The sequence below is a fragment of the Crinia signifera genome, chromosome 3 (assembly GCF_055691185.1).
Source record: "Crinia signifera chromosome 3, ASM5569118v1, whole genome shotgun sequence".
In the NCBI taxonomy this organism is placed as follows: Eukaryota; Metazoa; Chordata; class Amphibia; order Anura; family Myobatrachidae; genus Crinia; species Crinia signifera.
In genome coordinates, this window is record NC_139219.1 from 167,388,611 (window position 1) to 167,413,524 (window position 24,914).

Sequence of the window (24,914 nt, forward strand, 5' to 3'; positions counted from 1 at the left end):
TTGGACATGCCTGACAACATGCATGAGAAATACATAAGTATCTCAAAACAGAAGTCTGTCAGATACTTATACCAGGACTCCATCCCTTAGATGAGTGGGAAGAGCTTAGCCTCCTTGGCAGGTGCTTCACTATACCATGTACTGTAACTCCCCATGGCTCCCTTTTTCAGACATTTTAACCCAGTGATCACCTACTACTTTAGCACTTAAATTAAAACTGGGGAAAGGGTTGGAAGGCAGGAGCTAATATACCCTAAAAAGTTAACCTATTTAGCGTTGGTTTCTCAACCGCATTAAACCCCATGGGTCTAGAAGTCTCCACCAGATGGAGAAATTCAGGATTTTTATGCACATTCAAAAGTATTTTGAAATGTTCACTGTACAGATCATTATCTTACAGATAAACACAAGTACTTCTGTATTGGGACTATATCGATAACAAAAACAAAAATGCTAAAGAGAAAAACTTAGTGACCGAACTGTCCTCACACACGCTGCGATAAGCAGTGCGCAATGCGATGCGTTATCGGGTGGATCACATCACAGTGCATCGCAATGCTTGCGATGCGCGGGCAGCACAAAAAGTATGTGCAGCACATACCTTTTGTGCTGTGCGATGCCAGCGTATCGCAGCGTGTATGGGGACCTTAACAAAATGCACAACTTTAATAGGCTGCATATCTGTTATCACTAACTACCACATTTCTGCAACAAAGGAAAGATGTGCCTCCTCCTGAGCTCAGAGTAAAACAAATTTATGCTTTGATCAAGCTTTATTGAATAAGGTGTCCTGAGTTTTCAGAATCCTTTACAATACATTTTTTGGGACCTGTAATGATTCTATGAAGATAAATCACATTTTCTGCAACATTCCATTATTAAGTCTGACAAAGCCTTGGTAGGTAGTAGTCCATAGTGACTAATGTTTTGGTTTTTTCCACCGTCATATATGGCAAAAATGGTCATGTGTACAAAGATGTTCATAAATAAGTTTATGCAAGGTGTCAGAACTAGAAAGCAACATGTGCAGACCACAGGACAAACTCAGCCAACAGTTCATGAATTAAGCATTTTATTGAAGCATTAGGTCTGTGGTACAGATACATTTTTAGTACAGTTCAATTGATCAAAGTCACCTAATAATGCAATGAATTCATCTCCCATCTTTTTCAAACAGGTCAACAGTATAATTATATATATTACGGTGCACTTTCTTTTTTTGTGAGGTATTTTATATACCTGGGTCAGAGCTAAATAATACAGAGGCTTCAATTTTTTCTGGACAATAAATGGGATTTCTACTTTTTGGTCAACCTAATATAGCCTGTTCTCAGCCCCCACATGCAGTATACAGGGGAGTTCTCTCACTGGGGAGCTTGCATGGGAGAGCAGGACTGAAGAGGACTGCAATGTCTGGAGAATGTTGTATGCCTCATTGCAGGAGGTCCCTAACAGCTACATGTGGGGGCAGGGTATATATTAAGGAAACTGTATACAGCCCCTTAACAATATTTTTAAATATTGGTCCTCAAAATGAGTACAAAGAATAGAACAGGTATATTCAAATACCCTAGTCTAAGCAAAATTATATTAAACTTCTTGAATGAAGCTTTATATTTAAGATGCTCAGAAAGACCGTGGATGTTCCAAAGCATTGATTTCAAATCAAGTGCAGTTTAACAACATTACAAAAAGTTTTTATGTATTAATACATAAGGAACATTGCTGCAACATATCCAGAACGGATACATAAAATAATAGAGACTAGGATGAAAGTAACAAGTTACTTCAGAGCTCCAAATGTAACATAAGTATTGGAAATCCTGCATTTATCACAACGGACATCACAGTGCCCACAGTTCTCATCAACTCCCCACATTCTAGGACTCTACCTACACATGGTAAAATAAAGATAATCACCACCACACCATTACATAAGGGAGAGTAGATGAAGTCACAGCAGAGTTAGTTACAGCATAGTAGTCACATGAACAATCTGTCACAGGCCTTTCCTTTTAGTGGCTAGATGAAAACTTATTGATTCAGCTGGAAACAGTAAATAGCTGAGATCTGGACTGGTGTACAGCATATTGTTCAGACACAATGAGAAACGTCAGATACTGTGAAAGGTCATTTTGATGAGAAAGATCCAGGCCACAGCTGGCAACAAAGCCAGGGTTTGGTCAGATTACATGGGCTTCAAATCACCTGGTATTTACGCCCTCTAATATATGAAACCGCAGCAAATTCTTGAGAAGGGGACATTTTCACCATGAGCATAAAACAAAACCAATACACTGCATAACAATTTCAGCAATGAGCAAGGCCAGTGACCAGCCTTAATGGTTAAGCATCATTTTCCAATCTCTGTCCACAATACTAAAGCTTTGTGAGAGAAAAGGAAAAAAGTTGGGTATAGGCTGAAATATGGTCCAGTGAACATACAGCATGCATGTAATACTGCAGTAAGCCCACAACTCAAACCGTTATGCGCATTGGCTATGGGGAAAAAAGCTAGTGGGGGCGGAAACCTTGTCTGTGGGGGATTTTTGGAGACACCTGTAGAAAACTTATGCTGTGTGTTGAACTATGTGCATTTTTACAAGTATTAGACCGTCTAGTAGAGTATGTGTTTAACTTATCCACATGCACTTCAATTTCACAGCATGAGTGGCATAGATTACCTACACACAGGAGAGAGCATTCATGCAAGTTATCTAACTCCTTGATATAATTATGGATACAATTCAAACTCATACTATGATTATATTCAGGGCATTCTGCAACTACTAGGTGATGGTCCCCGGCAACATTAGCTAGCAAGCACCCACCACCTCTTTCATTGGTTTTCTTTTTACGTTTTCGCTTCATTTTTCCTAATCAACTTTGCTGCAGTTGATTCTTGGCAAAACTGGTGAAAACAAAATTGTAATCGTTGAACTGCGCAAACTGGCGGTCAATTTGCTTAAAACCTTCAATCTTCTGAGCACAAGTGAATGCTGTACGACATTTGGAGCTCTGGAGAAAAAGACATGCAGACATTTTAGACTCCAATGTACACTCAAACCTGAGACATTAAATCAAATCAATTACGCTGTATTTTCTAGGACTAGTAAAGTGATTAAGTGTGCAAATTGTTTCTTCAGTATATCCATAAAAGTACATACTCCTATGTTTAAGGAAGTTATTAAAAGCTTTAAATATTCATTAAATACTTTATACATTAAAGTTATTCCCAATAAAATGTGATCAAACTTGGGCCACAGGTCTAAAGAATTCCAACTCATGCAGACATTTTAAATTAATAAAAGAAAAAGGGCGGTATTCAATGCAGCCGGCGAGTGGGTTTTTACGGCATGGATGGATTTTCCTCACCGAAAACAAGCCAGCCTCACCGTCAAACCCCTCATCATATGCAATGTAAGGGAGAAATCCTCGCCGTGAGAGGACTATGAGGATCCCCTTAAATAGCAAGGTTTGCCAATGCATTTTGTTGCCCCGCCATTTTAATGGCCACACTTGCTGTTTCCAACTCCCATTAGGGAACAGGTGAAATGGAAACAGCGAGTGAAGGGGAGGGACTTGAATACACTTACGGTGAGCTATCAACACTTCTCGCCATCGTAGCTCGCTGTCAGGGCATTGAATATACCCCATTTTGTGTGCCAAGTATACAAATCTAGCCAGGGAAACAGCTCCCAAAATCCAATAATACGTACAAGAAAAAAAATATTAAACCTGCGCACCAAGATATTCAATGATATATAATTCCTTGGGGAATAAGCCTCTTGCCACAATGGTGTACAGTAGATAACATATATAAGAAAAAGCAGAAATCTTGGTAATGTAACATTGCAGTAACATTGGATGATAAAGCAAAATATTATAAATAAATTGTCAGAGAGCAAGAGTAGGTGTGTGCAGGGGGCGCATTGGGACTTCCCAGCTCTGCCACATTATGGCAGCCTAGACGAACAGTCTGTCCCAGAGCTATGGGTGGAGAAGGTAATCCATTATGCAGCGTAGGGGGAAAGCTTGTATAGCAGGGCACCAAATTTGGCTCCGGCACTTGCAAAAGTGATGCAATTAAAAATAAAAGCTATACCATGAATCCAGAATCCAAAATAAAATATACAATTAAAGTTTGTCTGGTTGTACAAAATCGTACCTCCAGATGTTCTCTGTCTAACTCATGATTGCCCAACAGTCCACAGCAGAAGTTGGCACTAACAAGTGCCGACATGTTCCTAAGCCATATCAGGGGTCTTTGAAGGCACAGCCTGTATGCACCAACCTCCACTTTGAACTCGAACCCCCGCCCCCCAAAAAAGGGTGCAAGCTGAAATGCCAGAGCCCAGACTTGAATAGGGCAATTAAAGTAAATCTGGAGGCACTCTTTATGCATAACTACACATTTGGTACGGGTCCACGCAGTTTCAATGCATTTTGGGTAAGCTTTTTATTTTGATTGCGCAGCACTTTGCTTTATGTGAGTTTTAACAATTTTCTAATAAATATTTTTGCTGTATCATCCAAGGTTATATTGGTAATGCCCCACTGAAGATTCTGCTTTTTATATATGTGAGCTATACCACTGTGGTCTCTGAAGAGGATGACTCCCCAAGGAAGTACATCACTTAAATACTCCGGTTCAATACCATATTTTAAATATGAGCGAACATCTGTGAGATATGCAAAAGATCGGCTGTAATGCCAGCCCAAACAGTTTTAAAGATGATCAGGCAGATGTAACGAATACAATGCATAAGAAAAACCCTTTGCAGAGAAGCCACATAAAGGTAACAAAAAAGATTCAGTAGGTAGTACAAAGAGCACTATGCTATAAAATTGTCTTTCTATGAACACTTCACAGGCATAAAAGGTTGTTTGTCTAGGACATAAATAAACAATATACCTGATTAACGAAGAGGGTGGTCACAAACTTCCTTGGCTTAAAAACATCGACAACTCTACTAATGAGATCATCATATGTTGTTTGTGATACATTAGTTTCAAAACTAACATAGGAAAAATCTGGCTCTGGAGTGATGTGAATAGTCCAGTAAGTTCCCTAAGGAGACAATAGGATAAAGTAAGACAACTCAACATTACAGTACAAGCTATGGATTTCACCAAACAAGATACTTACATCTGATTTCATCCCATTCATTGAATAACCACAAGGACTGAACATTGTAGCATCAATGACAGAACCTGGTATCAGGTCACGAATTCCACTCATCTAAGAAATAATACAATTAGCATTTATATATGCTATAACACCAATTTCAGTCTTACTACTGTATTTTGATGCTGATATTCAAGTTAGATAATTAAGTGCGCGCTAAGTCTGTTTTGTGGTCATCATCGTTTAATGTAAAGATTCAGTACTTACACATCAGCCACTAAATTAAACTTGATCCCTTTTTTCCATAAATTGTAAACTTACACGAGTGACATCATTTGCAGTAACACCATCTTTCATGTAGAACTGGTCCATGATCTCTGGGTCAAGCTCACTCATCAAAATTTCCAGTGTCTGATCTGGCTGGTTGATGACAAAACCCTCTGGGACATCGAGAGTATACAAGTACCTACAAATGGGAACACAGAACACATATGTGAGAATTGCCACCAAGCTCTGCAGTTCTATGGTATACAAATATATATATATATATATATATATATATATATACACACACATATCTATCTCTGGTGGGTACTGGCGGCACTCAGGGACGAACAACTGGTTTAAACAAAGGTGCACTTGCAGCCAGTGATTTCACTACGTTGTGGTGGTTGATTCCGGCAATTGAGAGGCGTTACCTCTGTTCTCGAACCTTCCTATATTCTTGATAAATTGTGGATATGGTTCATACAACTTTGGAGTCCTAATGACCACATTTTTTGAGGACCTCGGTTAACAGGTCACAATCGTTTTTTTTCTGATGACTTCCATTTATTGATGTTTTATCATAGTCTACATTCTTCAATTGTACAGAACTAAATATAATTAAATCTTGCAATACCCCTGATGAAGTCGTTTTGATGAAACGCATTATCTGAACGGAGTATATGTTTTTATTTTGGAAAAGAACGGAAGACTACTGTATGAAGTGTGATTGGTACATCACATATTTATGATTATATTGGTTGCTAGGTGGTACCAGGTCTAGCGCACTCCGATAAACCCCCTTTTCTGTTTTCACCTCTTTGTATCCAGGCTCTCACTAACAGGAGATTGGAATTGCAGCTGTATAGGATTACAATTCAGCACATTACTGAGGCCATATTGTGATATATATATATATATATATATATATCTATCTCTATTACACACACTGGGATCAGCATACTCCATAAACTAGACGCAGGCAGAAATTACATTGTAGTTCTACAATTGTTAAAAGAAAAATGTGCCTCAAGTGCTTGTTCTCAAACCAGCAACATAAAAACGTGGAATGCCAAACAAACCACAAATAACATATATTGTACTAGATCCACATACATGCAACATTTCTTTCTGTAGTTCTATGTAAAGCACTTACTGCGTGTAGCTAGTCTGTCTGTAAAACAAAACCAGGTTAGCCCCTCTCCCTTGATGAAGAAATTCCCTGTACCACCCTATCTATACTATGCACTGATTGAAGGGAATAATGCAGATACAACTTTAAAGGCAGACTATTTACCAACATAGATTTTTTTTTCGCCCCATGTGTGTACAATTCTAGTTTATCATTCATTCTAAAGTAGAACTTACATACCAGCAATCAGAGTTGATACGTCCCATACAATAAGCTGCTCCATCTGAAATTAGAAAAGTATAAATTAAAAGTCATGGACTGAGTAATTTTCTTAACCATAAAATTCTGTAACTGACATTTTCAGATCTTATTTGCAAACCAAACTACCAGCATACAAGCCTTATTGTTTTTTTTGTGCACACCACCACTCAGTACTCCCCATGGCTGACCCAAAATCAATTGTGCTCAATCACCAATCTGGTGGACATCTTGTAATTGCCCTGAAATATCCCACACCAAGGCCAGATGAAAGAGAACTGATTTCTGGTTTCATTTTGATCTTAATGATTAAGCAAGCCCTTGTTCATTTTCAGATAATTTCTGTTAAATTACCTGAATACAAATTTTATGATCTACTTACTTGGGAAAATTTCATTTAGGAATTCAACTTCTTCCTGGAAATTTCTGTGTGGGTATTCCTGGTGGTCTGGTTTCATAAAGTTTTTACGTGAATAAAAAAAGTTCTGCAAAAAAAGATGCAGTCATTCATTTGCATGATAAACCAATTATTTCACCTCACACTTTGGGGAGTATTCAAATTAGGTGTTGGTTTTTATAATAGTAAAAAAAAAACAGCACTAATTTCCGTTTTTTGGTCGAATTAAAATTCAACCTATTCAATCTAAATTGCAAATTTTACTAGACAAAAAAAATGACAGAAGAAAAACATGTGGATCGGTGAATAACTCGCTAATCCATGTTTTAGGCTAGATTGTGGGAGATTTTGCCTATTTAATAATTTTTCACCAATGACAATTTAACACAAAAAAAGTGAAGCAGCATCGTAAAGACTAAAAAACATGTGCAAAAATGCTTAATGAACTAACTGGTTTTTTTTTGGCTAGCCGAAAAAAAAAAAAGACTAAATTCAATACCCCCTTATACTGAATGCTGCAGCTGTGAAATAGCGTTAGCACTCTTAAAGCACTTCTGTAGTGAATTGGGGAAGAGGTCTCTGATGACAAATAGCCTCAAATAGACAGTTTTTACAAGACAGTTGATGACAGTATTTGCAAGTATCTTCGGAATGGTGTCAGTATACATTGAAGCTAAATATGGCACTTGATCTAATAGTTTTCGCTATAGTACATAGTTTTGTCTGATAATTGTGGTCTCGCACTAACAGTTGTCACAACAAAACGAAGAAAAAGAAGAGTTTGCAAGCAGGCAAATGCAGTATTGGTTTGTTCAATCACAGAGGTCATGAGCCGGAATCATTAACTAGCTCTCTCAGGGCGGGATGTTGTTCGCCTCCCCTTCGCCGGCCACCGCATTATTAATAACGGCATATGTTCTAACATATGTGTTATTAACGCAAGGGACAGCTCTTGCGATAAGAGCTGTCCCTTGCGATGCGGCGCTGGCACGACTTCCGGGTCTGTGACCCGGGAGTCCATCTGCGCATAGTGACACGCCGGCCGCAGGGCATGCTGGGAGGGATCTGTGACTGATCCCTCAAACAGCGCTGCGGTAAGAAGCCCGTAGGCTTCATAGCAAAAGCTGGCGATTCCCTCCGCCGCGCTGCCACTGCGGAGAGGGGTTAGAGCATACAGACATGCGGTAAAAGCCCAGATAACGGGGTTAACCTCAATGATAGAATAAGCCGAGACTCGGGCTGCTCCAAATTCAAGAGAAACCTTAAAATTTTAAGGCCTTCCTGTTTTCACGATTACTGTCATTTCATGCACTGTAAATCCATACAGATGACTTGAAAAAACGGTACTTGTTTCCTAGCACGGCGCCAGCGATAGAAATTGTATCCATCAGGTTCCAAAAAATCCCGTAGATCGCATCGCATGCGACGCGATTTTTACATTGGAACCAATGTAAAACAGTCCCTGAGACCCGATTTTACATTGGCCCCAATGTTAAATGCCCCCCAGACCTCAATTTTTATTCTTTCCCCACCCTGATGGGTTAAATGGCCCCCCATTGTTAACGCCACCCCACGATGAACGCCAACCCGAAGCGTGGCGAGTGCAGCGAGCCCGCGAGGGGTGGCGGTATGCGTCCTACGACCTTTTCATACCCCCACTATCCACGTCGGCGTGGAGTTGATTTTATATAGTGTGGAGAGCGCAGCGAGCCACGAAGCCCAAAGCGTGGCGAGCCCCGCGAGGGGACGCGCATTACTTCACATGTATTACGCGTCCCCTCTCGGGGCTCGCTGCGCTCGTCATGCTTCGGGCTCGGTGGCTCGCCACACTATATAAAATCAACTCCACGCCGACGTGGATAGTGGGGGTATGAAAAGGTTGGAGGACGCGTACTGCCACGCTTCAGGTTGGCGTTCATCATGGGGTGGCGTTAACAATGGGGGGGAATTTGTCATGTAAATTACCCATCAGGGTGGGTATACAATGAAAAATTGGGTCCATTGGCCCATTTAACATTGTTCCCTATGTAAAATCGAGTCCATCGCATCGGTCGCATTGTATGCCATTATAATGGCATACAATGGACCCGATTTTACATAGGAATTTAACATTGAATACAATGCATTAAATGTTAAATCGCGTCGGTCGCGTCGGATGCCTTAACTTAAGGCATGCGATGGACGGGGGTTTTTTAATTGTCGGGGAAAAGGCTAAAAATAGCCCTAAAATCGCATTGGTCGCGTCAATCGCATACCTTAAGTTAAGGTATGCAATCACCCACGACAGGCGCCGTGCTAGGAAACAAGTACTGAAAAAACATTTTGTACAGGACGGAGTTGGATCAGAGAGACAAGGCTTTCCCATAATAGTTAGGGCATTCTAAGAAGTTGACAGCTTGAGTTTTCCATCTAATAAGTCAGATCTTCAAAACTATGGGCAGTATTCAATGAGAAAAATTCTCCGTGTTTTATGGAGAATTTGTGCTTTGTTCGCCTTGGACGGAGCATTTTGCTCTCCAAAAGCGAGCAACCCTATTCAATGTGAAATATTCTCTGTCTTTCTAAGTGATTTTCTCCGTCTCTCTCCGTGTAGAAATTCTCCATCTTTTGATGGAGATCTGGAATGTGAACTTTTAAACTAAAAGTTTTTTTTTTTTAATTTTGGTGTCAAAAAATCAGGTTTTTTTTTTCTGTGAAGGGGCATGTTATTTTTATTCATGTGCTTATAGCACATGAATATATATTTAGATATTCATATATTCACTGCACCCGATCGTTAATATGCACGATCGGGTGCAGTGAATACTGGGTCCCCCGCTGGCTATAGGGGGGGGGGCAGCCTGTGCTGCCTGGGTCCTGGGGAGCCCCCCTCCCCACCACATTCCTCTGGAGCAGCCAGGGAGACTTTAATCTCTCTGGCTGCTTCCGTCCCCCGGCTCCCTGAAAGCTCCCTGCCGCGGATGCTCGTCCGCTGCAGGGGTTAAGACTCGCCGCGAGTGGCGGCGAGTCTTAAATACATTGAATAGTGGGAGCAGGAGGCTCCGGAACAGGGAGAATCTCCGCTAAAACACGGAGAGTGCATGGAGAGCGAAATAAAACGCTCTCCATGCACGGAGAACTTTCTCATTGAATACTGCCCAATGAATGTGTACTTAGGATAAACAATAGAATATGGCAGACAGAGCTCAACTTACCTGAATATCAAACCCACAGTACTCTCTAGCGAGCTCTAACAAGGGAACCAGTGCTTGCAGTAAGAGGGTGGTACCACATGTCTTCAAAATGAAACGTCTCTTGGAGACAAACATGCTACTCTCACTGTGTAATGGGACAAAAGATTCTGGTTAGCGATTTCATTTTTGTTCTACCTCATGCAAATCATAAAAATAGATTAACACACTAGTAAATAATTAAGGAAAACATGAGTATCACCAACTAATTTGAGTACCTACTTTTCCAAAATATCTGCAGGTTAACAAATACCCTCCCCTTCAGTTCTCCAGCATGATCTGTGCATCAAGCCTACATACATATGACTAGCCATAACATTTAAACACCACTGACATTAATTATTTCATTACAATAACACCTATCAATGAGTGGAATATATTAGTAAGCAAGTGAACTCGAAGTACTTGAAGTTGATGTGTTGGAAACAGAAAATAAATGGGCAAGTGAAAGCAGTATGATGGTCTGAGCAGTTTTCTGCCAAAAACGTAAACCTTGCTCTTACACGTACTTAATAGTTACTACAGACTAAGTACAGCCATTCATGGTAACTGTATTCCCGGATGTATTGGTCTCTTTCAGCAAGATAATATGCCCTGCCACATTGCAAAAATTGGTGCCGATTTGGCATACAATTTCCCCAGATTCAAAAGTGGAATTTGCTGGAAAACAAGTAAAAGCCATGGAGGTGACACTTTGCTCCTTACACGACTTGAAGTTGTTACTATGGTCTTTCTGTATACACCTATATATTGATATCTATCTATCCATCGATCTATATCCCTAGCTACCTACATGCAAAGCTCTATCTATACACATACAGTATACAAGTCATGCCAGTGGTAAATGTCATGACCAAAGTCTTAGTTCATCTCTGAAGTATTACCAGCAATGAGTTGAAAAGGAACATATTTTTTTTATAGATCACATCTATCCTATCTTTAAAAATCTTTTGTAATTTTAAAATCTCAAAAGGTATATTTCTGCTTCCCCAACACATTTCTGTAATTCCAATATCTACACTACTCCACACATCATACGTGTAAGAGCAGTCACAATGCTAGCCATGAAGACCCCAACTTCACTGCATGTAACCATAGCTATATGACCGCACAATTTTCTACATCCTGTATAAGGTAGCTGTAGAGTACGAAAACAATTACCCCTCAATACAGAATGTGCTGGAGACCAAACTAGAATATTTAGGAAGACAAACAAAAGGCCAATTGTATGCAAAGGGTGATGTATGTCAAACTGCCACCCACATAAAGTTGTAGGAAATACACAACAACAGTAGAAAATAGTGTCAATGGGGGCAGAGTTACTAAAATAAGCAAGAAAAATGGATTTTGCACAAAGATTTCAGAGCAAAATGGATCAGTGAATTCTATACAGTCAATACATTAATTACCAATTATCTGATATTTTCTTGAACCATGATATAGATTATATATCAGAAAAGTCTAACTCAACACAAAATAATTGGTCATGTATATCATCCTACTAGTATCCTACTCATGGAAACTAATACTAAGGCTATGTAGCCAACTATGACTCAGGCCAGAAAATTCCTCAAATCTATCAGGGCCTTACATTATTGCAGTTATTCCAAACAAAACAAGCACGTTTGCTCCCAATTGCTTTTACCATCATCCAATGAGCTGCACATTGGAAAGTACTGCTGCCTCTACTAAGACACACTACAGTATGTGTTATTACACAGACCATGCCATTATGGGACATATCCAGTCATGCCATTTAGTCATAACAGACTTAAGGTGGACATACATCTACAGATTTATTGTCAGATCTGGCTGGTTGAAACAAAAAGCTGGTATGGAAGAGAGGAAATGACAGTTGACCATTTGCTTTAAAAAGCTGGAAACTTTCTGGTCAGAAGTTATAAGAATCTCACAGGGCATACTCCGCACCCCCCTCCCCTCTACCCCTGCCTTTTGGCTACTTGGTCTCTCCACCACCCCGGTCTCCCTATACAAATCCTCATTGTACAGACACCTAAGTAATGCCGCTAGAGCCGTAATTCCAGCATTATGGAAATCCACAACCCCTCCCACACGAAAGTCCTGGTTCACCAAAATCGATTATGCTATCCTCTGTTGATAAACAATCTGGTTTTATGACCACATGGCTTCCCTGGCTGGAATACAAGGAGAGTCAAGAATATAAAAACTCTATCTCCTAAACAGAATAGCTAACTACATTGCCAGATCACCTTAGCGTTAAACCGCTTTAACTAGCCCACCTTACCTTGGGAAAGGTAAACCCCACCCCCGCCTTTACCCCCACCCTTCCTTTCCTTCCCTCTATCTGTCTCTCCCCACTTGTTCTCTGACCCTCTTATTTTCTTATGCTGATAAACATTGAAATTATTTATACCACAACACCTCTGGCTCCTATGGCCTCCTGTTCTATTCACAGTTTTTTATATTTTCGAGACTCCTTACTACAGTGATTATCTGATTATTAGAACTACAGAATTGTTCTTCTCGCTGCGTCGAGAAATATTGATTACCTGAATGATTACTCTATATGGAGCCGCTCAAACTCACTATTTCTGTATTTTTATGTAATTTCAATAAAAAAAGAATATACAAAAAAAAGCTGGAAAACTGCCAAAAACTGCTAGACATTTCCAGGTTTTTGTTCAAAGAAACCAGATCTGACAATCAATCTGTATATGTATGGCCAGTTTTATACAGCGATTCAATTGTAATTTTAATTTGTCAATAATTTCACATTTTAACAGACTATTGTCAATTCCAAGAGGTGTTCGCTGAATGCAGTATTGTGTAGTTTATATGTGTTACAATTAATCACAAAAGTATCATGCAATTTCATTACTTTTCTAGCAAAATGCTCCAATCACATTACCTGAGTACATAAGCTTCCTGCTTGTCAGTTTTTGTCACACTTATGATCAAACAGTGAACATTCTCCAAAAGTTTGTCCCACTCAAACCTGAAAAATAAGATAAAGTGGGGGAAAAAAAAATATATTAACAAAATTGCACAGGCTAGTTTGGACTTTACTCACCACAAGTATTAGAAGAGACTTTTTTTCTGTGCTCAGTGACTGTAAAGGCCCCCATACACAAGTTTGATTTGGCCTGTTTTCATTCGATTCCGAGGAATCGGATGAAAACTGGCCAAATGGGATGTGATTTGACATCAGCTTTGATGCACGGCCCAGTGCACATCAGATCCAGAGATCATATGTGCTACACATACACCTCAGGATTCGGCCCCCTCCCGGCACCTTGAAATGGAGTCGCATGTGATACATTGCATGTGAAAAGACTGCATGCTATGTTTCGCATGTGATCATGCCTGCCAGGAAGGTCCCGGGCATCTCAAGGGGGATCGTCTAGACATACACTGCTGTGATGTTTTGCAGCAGTGTATGGCCACCTTAAGAGTGGGAAAGTGGCAGGGAAGGGTCAGCATTGCAGAGTCTCCAGACTCCAGTAGGCAGCAGCCTACTGACAATATGGGGGAAATTTACTAAAGGAAATTTGTAAAAAAAATAGGTGTATTTGTATTTAGAAATACACTTATTTTTGACATTTACTATCCTGAAAATACGGCAATTTGTATTGATGTGCTATCAATACGAATTGCCGTATTTTTGGGATAGAAAATGTAAAAAATTTCCCCCTATGTCTTAGATTAACCTAGACTTATATCCCCCCCCCCCCCCCCCCCAAAAAAGGGACTTCTACATTTAAAAACATAATATAAACTAGCAAAATAATCAAAACCGGGATGTGATGATACAAGTAAATATTGTGAGACATGATATAGGATTGGGTGAACATAATGAGGGTGAATGACTAAATCAAAATACTAGAGCCCCCCCCCCCCCCCCCCCCCACCCAATAGGTTGAGATAGACATGCACAACCTAATGTACACATACATACAGAATCAAGATGCCTGCATATCAATGCAGTGAATCCTGACAGGTGTCTGGTAAGTATATTTACTTTGGGATAGTTTCTGGAGAAAACCCCCTATACATTAACAAGGATTAGCAGCCTTCTGGCTTCTCTGGTTCAGTCTAGGTATATTTGAAGTGGGATGAAACACACAGACTTATTGTAGAAATCCTTTTATATCAATATGTCAGTCCATATGAGATAATGCACACAATGGTAATATGAAAATGATGGTATTTATATACCATTACTGCTCTTGTTACGCTTTTCCATGCTTTGACCAGAGCAAGCCCTTCTATTACCATAATCAAAGCCCTTTTGAAAAAAGTGTTATGGCCCCCATACATTAGGCCAACTTGTCCAAAGGACAAGTCGGACCTAAATTCCCCTGAGCTCCCCCGGCAGCTGCCCGGGAGAGCTCACTACGATTTGGCACTTGATGTGCCATTTTTTACACGGAATAATCCACATGCAAATTATCGCATGTAAAATTCCCGAGGAGCATGAGAAAAAAAAAAAGATACCCGCGATGCGCAGCTGATGGGTCCGATCCAACAGATTGAACCTGCAGCAGTTTCAATCTGTAGGGTCCGATCTGATGTGCACGGGACTGCACATCGGGTCAGATGGGATGTGAAACACTTCCACGCACAATAAGACTCTCCACTAGCCTCCAAACTTTCAAGTGTTCCCTGAAACCTCACCTCTTCAGGCAAGCCTATCATATTTAAGTTCTACACGCCTAACCCTCTGAGGCACTTATGTATTATATAGCTTCCCTTCTGGACTTGGTGGGACTGCTATGCTATTACTGATGCCTGTCCTTGTGTTTCCCTCCTGTATCCCTATAGATTGTAAGCTTGCAGCAGGGCCCTCTAAACCCCAAGTCTGTTACCCAGTTTGTTTTATCACGGTCTACTATTGTAAAGCGCAAAGGAATCTGCTGCGCTATATAAGAAACTGTAAATAAATATCCAAATCGGATAAGTGTATGGGCACCTTTAGGCTAATGGTGGTACTAACTATTTGATAGGTAAGTATTTTCCTCTTTAATAAAGTTATCGACAAAAAAACGTGCTGATGGGGGCTAAAACTAATTTATTCAATAATTCAGTTTGTACGCCATGGAAGCCCTTACTCTTAGATTTAGGTAGGAACTTTTTCCCAAAAAATGACCACCCATCTGGCATATATTCCACCTCCACTTTCTCTACTTAAGGTGTCCATATAATGCTCCAATTTGGCTTGTTTTCATTCGATTCTGACAGATCGGTCTGATGAATCAAATGAAAACGGTCCAAATCAAAGGTGTTTGACACCAGATCTGATCCGCGGTCCCGTGCGCATCAGATCCTAGAGCACTTATGCGCAGCACATAAGATACATTGCTGTCGGACCATCAGCGGCAAATTGCTGGTGCTTTTTAGCACCCGCGATGTATCATATCGGATCAAGGCAATAACTAGGTAACCAGTGGCACACACCTATAGTCTGCAGGGCAGGGAACTGCCAGGCAGGGAGTTACTCTCCCTGTTCTACATCCCCTGCTGCGGTAGCCAGATTTGAAAACTCCCATACGAATAACGGACACCCATCCATACATTTGTATGGGACTGTTCAAATCTCCTGCCCGTCCCTACCAAAGCTCCCTGGGAGTCCTTTTACACGCAATAAATCGTACGTAAGAAAATGGCACATTAAGTGCCCAATCCTATGAAGCCCTTCCAGGGAGCTTCAAAGGAAATCTGATCCAACCTGTCCTTAGTACACGTCAGTGTATGAGGGCCTTTACTTGCTTCCGAGAAAAAAAAAAATACACTGCCATGGAGCAACTCCCAACAAACTGACTTATTGGGGGAATAGCCATGGGGTAAGCCTGATTTCTAACACCCACAGTTCTTCTACGGCTATTTCCAGAGAAGATCATAAAAATGCTCTACATATTCTTCCCTAATATTTATCAATGTGAGAGCCATCATAGAAAATGGTGGGTACACATAAACCAGATGAAATAGCCACCTAATGAGCGCATCTATGCCCTGTGCCCCACGAAGACAATACAGTAGTGAGGCAGCTTTTTATTCAGATATTTAGCCATTTTTGTTGCTACCTTTTAACAATAACTTGGAACACGTGTGTTCAGCTACCATTGCCTTTGCCTGGCACATGGGAGTGCTGGTGTTTCTCTGCACATTACATGATCATTACTTTGCTCATGAATGCCAGGCTTCTGGTTACCACCCTAGCAATTCATGTTGGTGACCCATGACACTTTCTGAGATCATCTAAGCTACTTGCAAGTGGTTCTGGAGTTGGTGTATTGCTTTCCAGGCTGCTCTGATCTCTTGCAGGTTGAACAGAATAACTTTCCCATCCTAATGAACTTGCATCTGTTAATATAAAGGTACTGCGAGCAAAGCAGACCTTTTTTCAATTGTTTGCCCTTCCATTACACAATAGATATCTTTGTGGACTGTTCTAGTTGTACCTGGTAATAGAGAGGCAGTTTTCTGCTACACTCATTTAACATCTTGCCCATGAAACAAGGCCTATAGTTGATGACATCAAACACAGGAGACAAAATCCTATGCGCAGCAGGATCAAACAGAAATTTCTTCAGAGCATAAATATTGTAGAGCGTTCTTAAACTCTGTCCTCTGGACCCCACACAGTACACGTTTTCCAGGTCACGACAGGTGCACTCATTTTTAAAGATCCACAGGTGGAGCTAATTATTTCACTTGATTCTGTGAGGAGACCTGCAAAACTCCTGAGGACCAACTTTGAGAACCTGTGTTATAGAGTATACCCGTACACCTAGAAATGTAACTGCTCCACTTTAACCACATTTAATGTGACACAATCAGAGAAAGGACATTGACTTTCACCTTAACTGATAGAAAACCGATAACTAGTCTTGTCAGGTTACTTACAACTGGAAATACAGGTATGGTATATGTTATTCAGAGATCTGTTATCTGGCAGGTTCCAAAAATATAAACCAGAAGCATAAGCAGCATTTGATTCTGCTTGAAGATAACATCACACAGACTTAACAATACATTCAAAATACAACAAAATAGGAGTATCGGAATGTCGTGGTAAGTGATTATTGCTCAAGATAACCAATTCATGTAATTTAATATATTACAGGCACATTGCGCTAAATATTTATTCTGAATGATCAGTCATGTCAGATCATATCTATAGGTTATTATTCGCTACATTTACTAAACCCATAACTATTTAAAAATAAGCAATTTAGCCAGTATTAGATCAACAAAAATAATAAAAAAAAAATGAAGTAAAATGCACAATGTACTGCTAAAATGCAGGGAATTTTGACATTTAAAAGCACTTTTTTTCTTCAGTGTACATGAATGTCATAACTGCATGTGCTACCCCCTCCAAACCAGAGGCACTGAGGTTAAGTGGATACCTGTAAGGATTTTCTAATTTAGAAAATTGGACAAACAGGTTAATCTAAGCTCCCTGGATTCTCCTGCCCTAGTACCGATGTGGTATAACAACATTTCCTCCTGGACTGCTTATTCTGGGTATTTCCCCTTGGCTTAAACAAGGCACCTTCTCTCAAAGATTGTTTCTCCTTTGCAATAATGTTGGCTAAATAAGAGAACCTGAAGGTGGGGTGCTTTTTTTTTTAAACAATATTTTCTGGGATAGCACTTTCAATGCTATCTGTAGTCCGTGTTCTCACACAGCTCTGGAGTCTTTGTTGTCTTAGGGGCCCACACACTGTGCAATTTTCACATGCGATTTGAACTTTTTATGTGGTTCAAATAGCACAGTGTATAAAGTTCAATTTACATAAGTGGATAGCTCAAATCGCACCTAGCACACCTCTCTTGTGTGGGCACCATTAAGTCCTTTTCCAGTGGCCTATTGCCTCTCATTGCTCCTATATTAAAGGCGCACTATGAATTATCCAGAACATTTTTTATTTGGAAGACCCTTTATATCAAGATATACTGATCCTACGCAGCCATGAAAACATACCATAAAAGAGCTCCTCCAACGGTATCTCAGTACCATAAAATAGTTCCAGCAGCTTTGCCTCTGTTGACGTGTTTCCAGGCAATAAGGCCACCTGTTCCACTTATTTTGTGATGGTCCAGAAATGACACTTCCCTGATGCCTGTAAGCACGCTCAACACGCGATAGAGTGTATGCTTAACATTGTCCATTCTCGTCCTAAAAAAAGAAAAAAGCTAAATGCTCATCCTTTTAGAAGTTAAATGCTCCATTATGGAAAGTGCCTTGTTGGTTCATAAAATGTAACTTCTCACTGGTGTATTTAGTGGGGGAAGCAGTTGAAATCCTGGCAGTCAAAATCCTGATTTCGAAATCCTGACCGCCGAAATCCCGGCACTTTGTTCCTCCCTGGGTGTCCACCCATTGAGAGAATAAATGATTGTGCCGAGCACAGCGAGCCCGCAAAGGGGGGGGGGGGGGAATCCACATCCTCCCCTTGTCGGGATTTCGGCAGTTGGGATGTTGACCACCGAAATTTCGTGTCAATCCCATTCAGTGTTCTATTTAAGTTCTCAGCAAAATGGCCCTCCTTGCAAGACCATTGAAGCTTTCTCCATATACTCCCATGGCTTATTAATGGTTAGATGGTCAGACCGATGCAACTAACAATTGTTTTCTTCTGATTAGGTTATATATTAAATGAAATATTTTATACTATGCACTTACAGCTCCACACCCCCTTTTATCTTTTTTGTACCCCATCTTGTGTATTTTAAATACAAATAGACATACTGAAGACAAGGGTTATATTTGGCCTGTAAAACCAGGTGGGCTGAGCTTTTCATGGCTCATTTCAACAATTAAATCAAATCACGAGACAAAGCTTATCTGTAGGAAGTTACGCAAATCTAATGCAACTTAAATATTTCCAAATATAATTGACTAAATGACATTCTAAAACTGGTATTATTAATTAAACAGACATAAAATGGACTCCAAACACCAGTACTTAATATATAGAGCAATTTGTGAGCAGAGCTGTTGATTGAATTACTACTTTCCACACCCAAACACTGGCTTCCCATAGCATTTCAGAAAAGCCGATCAAACGCCCTACATTCTATGGGCAATGATCTTCATAAATGTGGGGAGAATGCAGGCAAAAAAAAAGTCAATAGGGAAAGACTGAGCACCATGGAGGAGCTTACCTTTTGTGCCAAAGAAGGAAAGGGGGAAGTATAACTATTTCAGTCAAGTCATGGAGGCTCCATTTCCTTTAATCAATTTTCTATATTGCAACCAAACATCTGCAGGTTTTTTTAAAAACTGTATTTTATTCTAAAATATATCTTCAGTTTTAGCTAATCCCAAAGTGTCCTATAAACGGATAAGCTTGTAAAACACTTGTTAACATTACCATCAGTTATTAAAGTCACTTCTATTTTAGGAAACATGGCCATTTATGATGTTTAAACAAAAAAACTGAAGAAAAAAAAAAAACAGGTGGACCATGAATGAGGACAGCGCTACTTCAGAAACGGTAAGCCATAACATTACCATCTCTGGAACGATCAATAATGCAAACCTGATCATTCAGATATTGCATACACACAAATAGCTTTCCGAGCATGAAATGGTCAATGGATGGACTCAAACGTATGGCATTTTGTTTAATGGAAATGTGTATCACTGCATTGGAAAAGGTTTATAATCATAAACTCCTATACATATATGGCCTATCCTAAGGGATAAGTGCTATCACACACAGTATCATACAGTACACATTCAGGGAATGTTCTCTCTCCAGTGAGATTAACTCCACACACTTCATGGTGTATGTGCCTGAGGAAATAATGGAAGTGCAATTGGATTCAAGTAAAGAGCTTAAAATCACTATTTGCTAAAACTATACTAAGGAAAAAACACTACAACAAAATAAAGGAAACTAAAAAAAAAAAAAAAAAAAAAAACACGGTCTGCCGCCATAAATATTTAATCCGTAACAAAAACAAAAAATCAGTATCCACAAGAAATGCTTCTTTCATTTAGATTATTTATATTTGACCATTAGGCTCCATTTACCTAATTAGCTCAAATGTTTTTTTTTCATAATGTAACAAACCACACCGTTATGGCTTCTAGAATCTCAGATTATTAAACTGCGTCACTGTTATACACTCAATGGAATGTACTACAGCCAACACTGCATTGAAAAAAAAATAACACTGCTTCGTCAAAGTGCTCTTCCAGCATATACAACCGTCTTTATCAATGTACAAATAGATTGAGAGCAATATCAATATGCCAACAATTTGATGACGCCAAGATAAAATGGATGCAAGAGAAAAAGCAGATATTTCTAGTCTTGCAATACCACTCAGGAAAACAGAGAATATATAAAGCTAGATTGTGCTATCCATATCTTCCCTGAACTGTCCTAATTCATTACACTTATGTTCTGCTACACATGCTGGAAATGTCAGCGGTTAAAAAACACACTATTCTGCTTTCTGGATATTGCAGGAGTTAAAGTCTGGATTTGGCAGTGGGCACATTCCACAGATTACCAAAGGCATAGTTTTGATTTGCTGCAGGAGGCTTTAACATAATAAAGAGGCTGAACTAGACTCACGTGTAGTTGCAGCAGACACATGCTAGCAGGAATGAAGCATTAGAACCTTTCCAATAAGTCTGCACAGAAAGTTTCATAGGTCAAAACATTTACAATTAGGTTATTGATATTGTATCTAAATAACTGCAAATATACAGAATGAATATCCTGCAAAGACCAAGGTTACATTTCCCAGTGGCAGAATGCGCACATGACCACAGAATTGTGAGTCACTTTACAATAGGGCCTAGTTAGTATTACCAGCACAGACTCCATTCATTTTCAAGATTCTAACAGAGGTTAGATCTAGTGTGCAATGGAATACCATTGCCGATGTATTAGTGAATAGTGAACCAAGGAATTTTTGGGAACCGTTTTTTTTTTACATTAGTTGATGTATATTACTACTAACCATCCTGTTTCACAACAGAAGGTGGATGACTGTATAAAAGGAAAATGACAAATTCAAACATACATTATCTTAGCAGAGGGTTCCCCAATAAGGAAATCAATATATCCATGTCAGAATGACTGCAGAGGTAATATATCTCTACTGTACATGACACCCACCATGAGCACTGCGACACATCTACCACACAAACGTGCACTGCAGTCACTTCATTACACGCCACACACAAATGGATAAGGACAGGAAACTATTTAGTTTGTATTATAAATTGATCAGAAAATTATTATGAAGGCAATAACATTTAAAAACCTTATAATAAATAACATTCAATGCAGTCAGGGTGAGAGGGGCAGCTGCTGAGTCCCCCTTATAAGGGTAATGGCAGAGAAGCCATTTGGCAATGCTGGAATGGAGCATATGCTGCTGTCACCCGGACGCCTCACTATGTTGAGTGCACACTGCACAGGCTACAGCCCCACCCTCGGCAGACATGTCTGACATCAGGCTGTATACCTGGAACACACCTAAAACCCATGTATGTTACCAAGGCGAGGACAAACCCTGCCATTCTCACATACCACCATAACTAGCGCCTGTGGGGCAGCAGCACACAGCTGTCCCACTGGGCGGCGGCGGGGGCAACAACTGTCGCTCACACCCGCACTGACGCCGGCACCGCCATCACTGACCGGCACATACATGGCGCTGCCGGCCATCAGCGAGCAACAAAGACAGATCCCATGCCCGCAGCCAGGCACGTAGCGAGCAGCCACGGGGGAACCCCGATGCTGGGGCAGTATATGGGTACGGAGAACCCGTGACAGGGATCAGGGGGAATAATGTGCCCGGGTGAGCAGAAACAAAATGGAAGGTGCTGCTCTGCCTCCCTCATGCTGCCCCCAGCCAACGGCGGCCGCGTCCCCTCCCCCAGCCCGTGCAGAGCACATGGGCGGCATGGCTTCCAGCCTCCCCGGTGTGAGGGCGAGTGGCCGTAGCCTGTACCCGCAGCACGCACCGGGGACCATCGACCTTGAACACCCCCCATAGGAAGCCCCGCAGCTGCTAGTGACGGGGGAGCGGCCGCCATGCGTGTAGTAGCAGTGACAGCCCCCAGCGGCCCCACACCCCCTCCCCGTACCCCGGCCTCCCCCTCACCTTGGGATGTCTCGGAGGTCCCCGGATCCCTTGCTCTTGTCCTCCTGGATGAACCAGACCTCCAGCAGCTTCTCGGTGCCTTCGAAGAAGTGAGCCCCGCTCTCCTCCATCTCCCCCGGCAGCCGGAGACCCACCGACAACGCAGAAAATAACGAGAAACGGAAAAAATCTGTATCTAGCCTATTAGTGTTCTCCTCCCACGCCCGGTCCGCGGCTCCCGCACACCTCTGCCGTACACTCGGAGCTTCTTATGGAATTATTTCTAGAACTTTCTTTAAATAGTGTTTATAAAGAGGTTTATTGTTTGTTGGTGTTAGGAGGGTGACGTTCCTGGTAGTAGGTGTTGGTGTTCCTGTGTGTGATGGACACTGTTAGTTTCTCCGGTACAGTCTCTTATTTCCCGTTGTATCTCTCCCGGTTACGGAGAACGCGGTAAAGCGAGCGCTAGCTAATATCGCCGGCCATACTGTGTAAAGCGGCGAGTGGGCGGCGTGCCCGACCTTATATACCGGCGACTGCGTCACCGGCCCCAGCGCCTGCACGCCTATTGGCTGTCAGGGGACTGGATAGTGGGCGTTGCAGAGATCCGCCCAGCCTCCTGATCTCTGCTCGTGGCTGCAGCGGCGCTGTGCGGCATGTGTGGCTGCACTCTGCAGATCCTTGCAGGGAAGGGCAGGAACCATGTAACGGCCTTATGGGACGGGCCAACCTCACTCCTACTGGCTAGCGTACACTGCAGGATAGGTTATCTGGATGGATGAATCTCACACACACACACATAAATATTTATTATTTATTTACAGTTTATTATGTAACACACACACAGCATACTATCCAACATTTCTTTACAGTTTATTATATAACGCACACACTGCATACTCTCCAACATGACCCATTACATTAGGTACAAAATGCTCAATTTCTGGACTTCATTGCCAGTGACAGCAGTGGCGCACGCAGGGGGGGGGGGGGGGGCTGTCTGAGTACCCAGAAACCCCCCCCCCCCAGGAGTTTTAGGGCGCTATGCTGAAGCGCGTGCCGGCTAGCGGTGCGTGGGCAGATGTTTGCAGTCTTTATTATTTTTCATATTTATGCATTTTGATTATGTACTTAGCCAGTGACTCGCCGTAATAGCCTTTGTAAAGGCGCTCACGAATGAGTGTGATAGTCCAGTTGGAGGGTACTCCTTTGGACCTGTGCAGCAAGACACCCAGGTGGTGCACTGATTTTCTGGGAATTTAACCCCCGCCACCGGGAGCCCACACTATCCACCAACTGAGCGTTTTCACGCTAGATAGTGTACCCCCGTACATAGGGCAACCTATATTTCAAGGTTGTGGGCAGTCTGTACCAACCTAGCATATCAAAGTGGGCTACAACATCGAAAGGATCCTCCTATTCGGAGTCTAGAGTGATTTTTCACCCACACACTGTCCAATTACCCCAGTGTGTGTTGATCCATATCCGATATTACTCCCACTTTGTAGGTGTAATAACCCCACTCTTTGATATGTGAGCATGCGTCACTGAGAGCTCAATACTCAAGAGGTTTTTGTGTAACAAACCCGCTCTCACATTAGTATCCTGGCCTGTCAGATTATTTCCCTTTTTCTGTACAGACCTGGAATACACTGTTACTAAGACACATTAATATTGAATAAAGCTCCTGCAACATCTGCCTGCCACCTTAGTTTTAAATTGTGTGAACCCTACCCCTGTTTGTTGTTATATGTTGGAATTTTTATCTTGTAGTTCTTAGAATAATAAATAATAAAGGTTAAGTTTTATTCTTTTTGGTGCACCGACAAAGGACATCCTTTCTTCTTTTCCTTGATCCTGCCAATTCCATATGTCCGATGGTAGCACACCCCCGTAATTGTATTCAGTACACCAAATACTACAACCAACTTTAGGGGGTCCGCTTATTCCCAAATTGTGTCTTGTGCGACCAACAAAACCCCTTTTGTATTCCAAGGTGGCATATGAAGCAAACTCCTAAGCAAGGGCATAACTACCATAGGTGCAAAGGAAGCAGCTGCTATGAGGCCCAGAGCTACAGTGAGCCCATCTTTGCTGTTTAAGTAATATGTTTTACACATATTTATCACCATAAGTTGCTAAATAGGGGGCCCTTACAAACTTTTGCTATGGGGTCTATGAACATCTAGTTACGCCCCTGCTCCTAAGGGCGGCTGCAGAGTGGTCAAGCCACCCGGATCGGTTCTGCGAGCTACCAGTAGCTCGCGAGCGACGGGTTGGCGACCACTGAACTAGATCTAGAACATGATTCATCAATTGTCATTGATTTATGACTAGTTCACTGGGATGCATACCTCCCAACATGACCCTCTCCAGGAGGAACAGAATGCTTTGTTTCTGGACTTT

The 24,914-nt window shown here is 41.3% G+C and overlaps 1 protein-coding gene across 1 annotated transcript; it reads right to left on the reverse strand.

Annotated features, from left to right (window-relative positions):
* Positions 1-1,055: 1,055 nt before the first annotated feature.
* Positions 1,056-23,016, reverse strand: AMD1 (adenosylmethionine decarboxylase 1). The gene is made up of 9 exons (XM_083176898.1): positions 22,530-23,016; positions 13,300-13,386; positions 10,374-10,497; positions 7,165-7,267; positions 6,765-6,807; positions 5,450-5,594; positions 5,150-5,242; positions 4,916-5,071; positions 1,056-3,018 (listed from the first exon to the last, which is right to left on the reverse strand). Exons 1-9 carry the CDS (start codon positions 22,637-22,639, stop codon positions 2,881-2,883), a joined length of 999 nt encoding a protein of 332 aa, XP_083033024.1. The 5' UTR covers positions 22,640-23,016; the 3' UTR covers positions 1,056-2,880.
* Between the last annotated feature and the right edge of the window lie 1,898 nt (positions 23,017-24,914).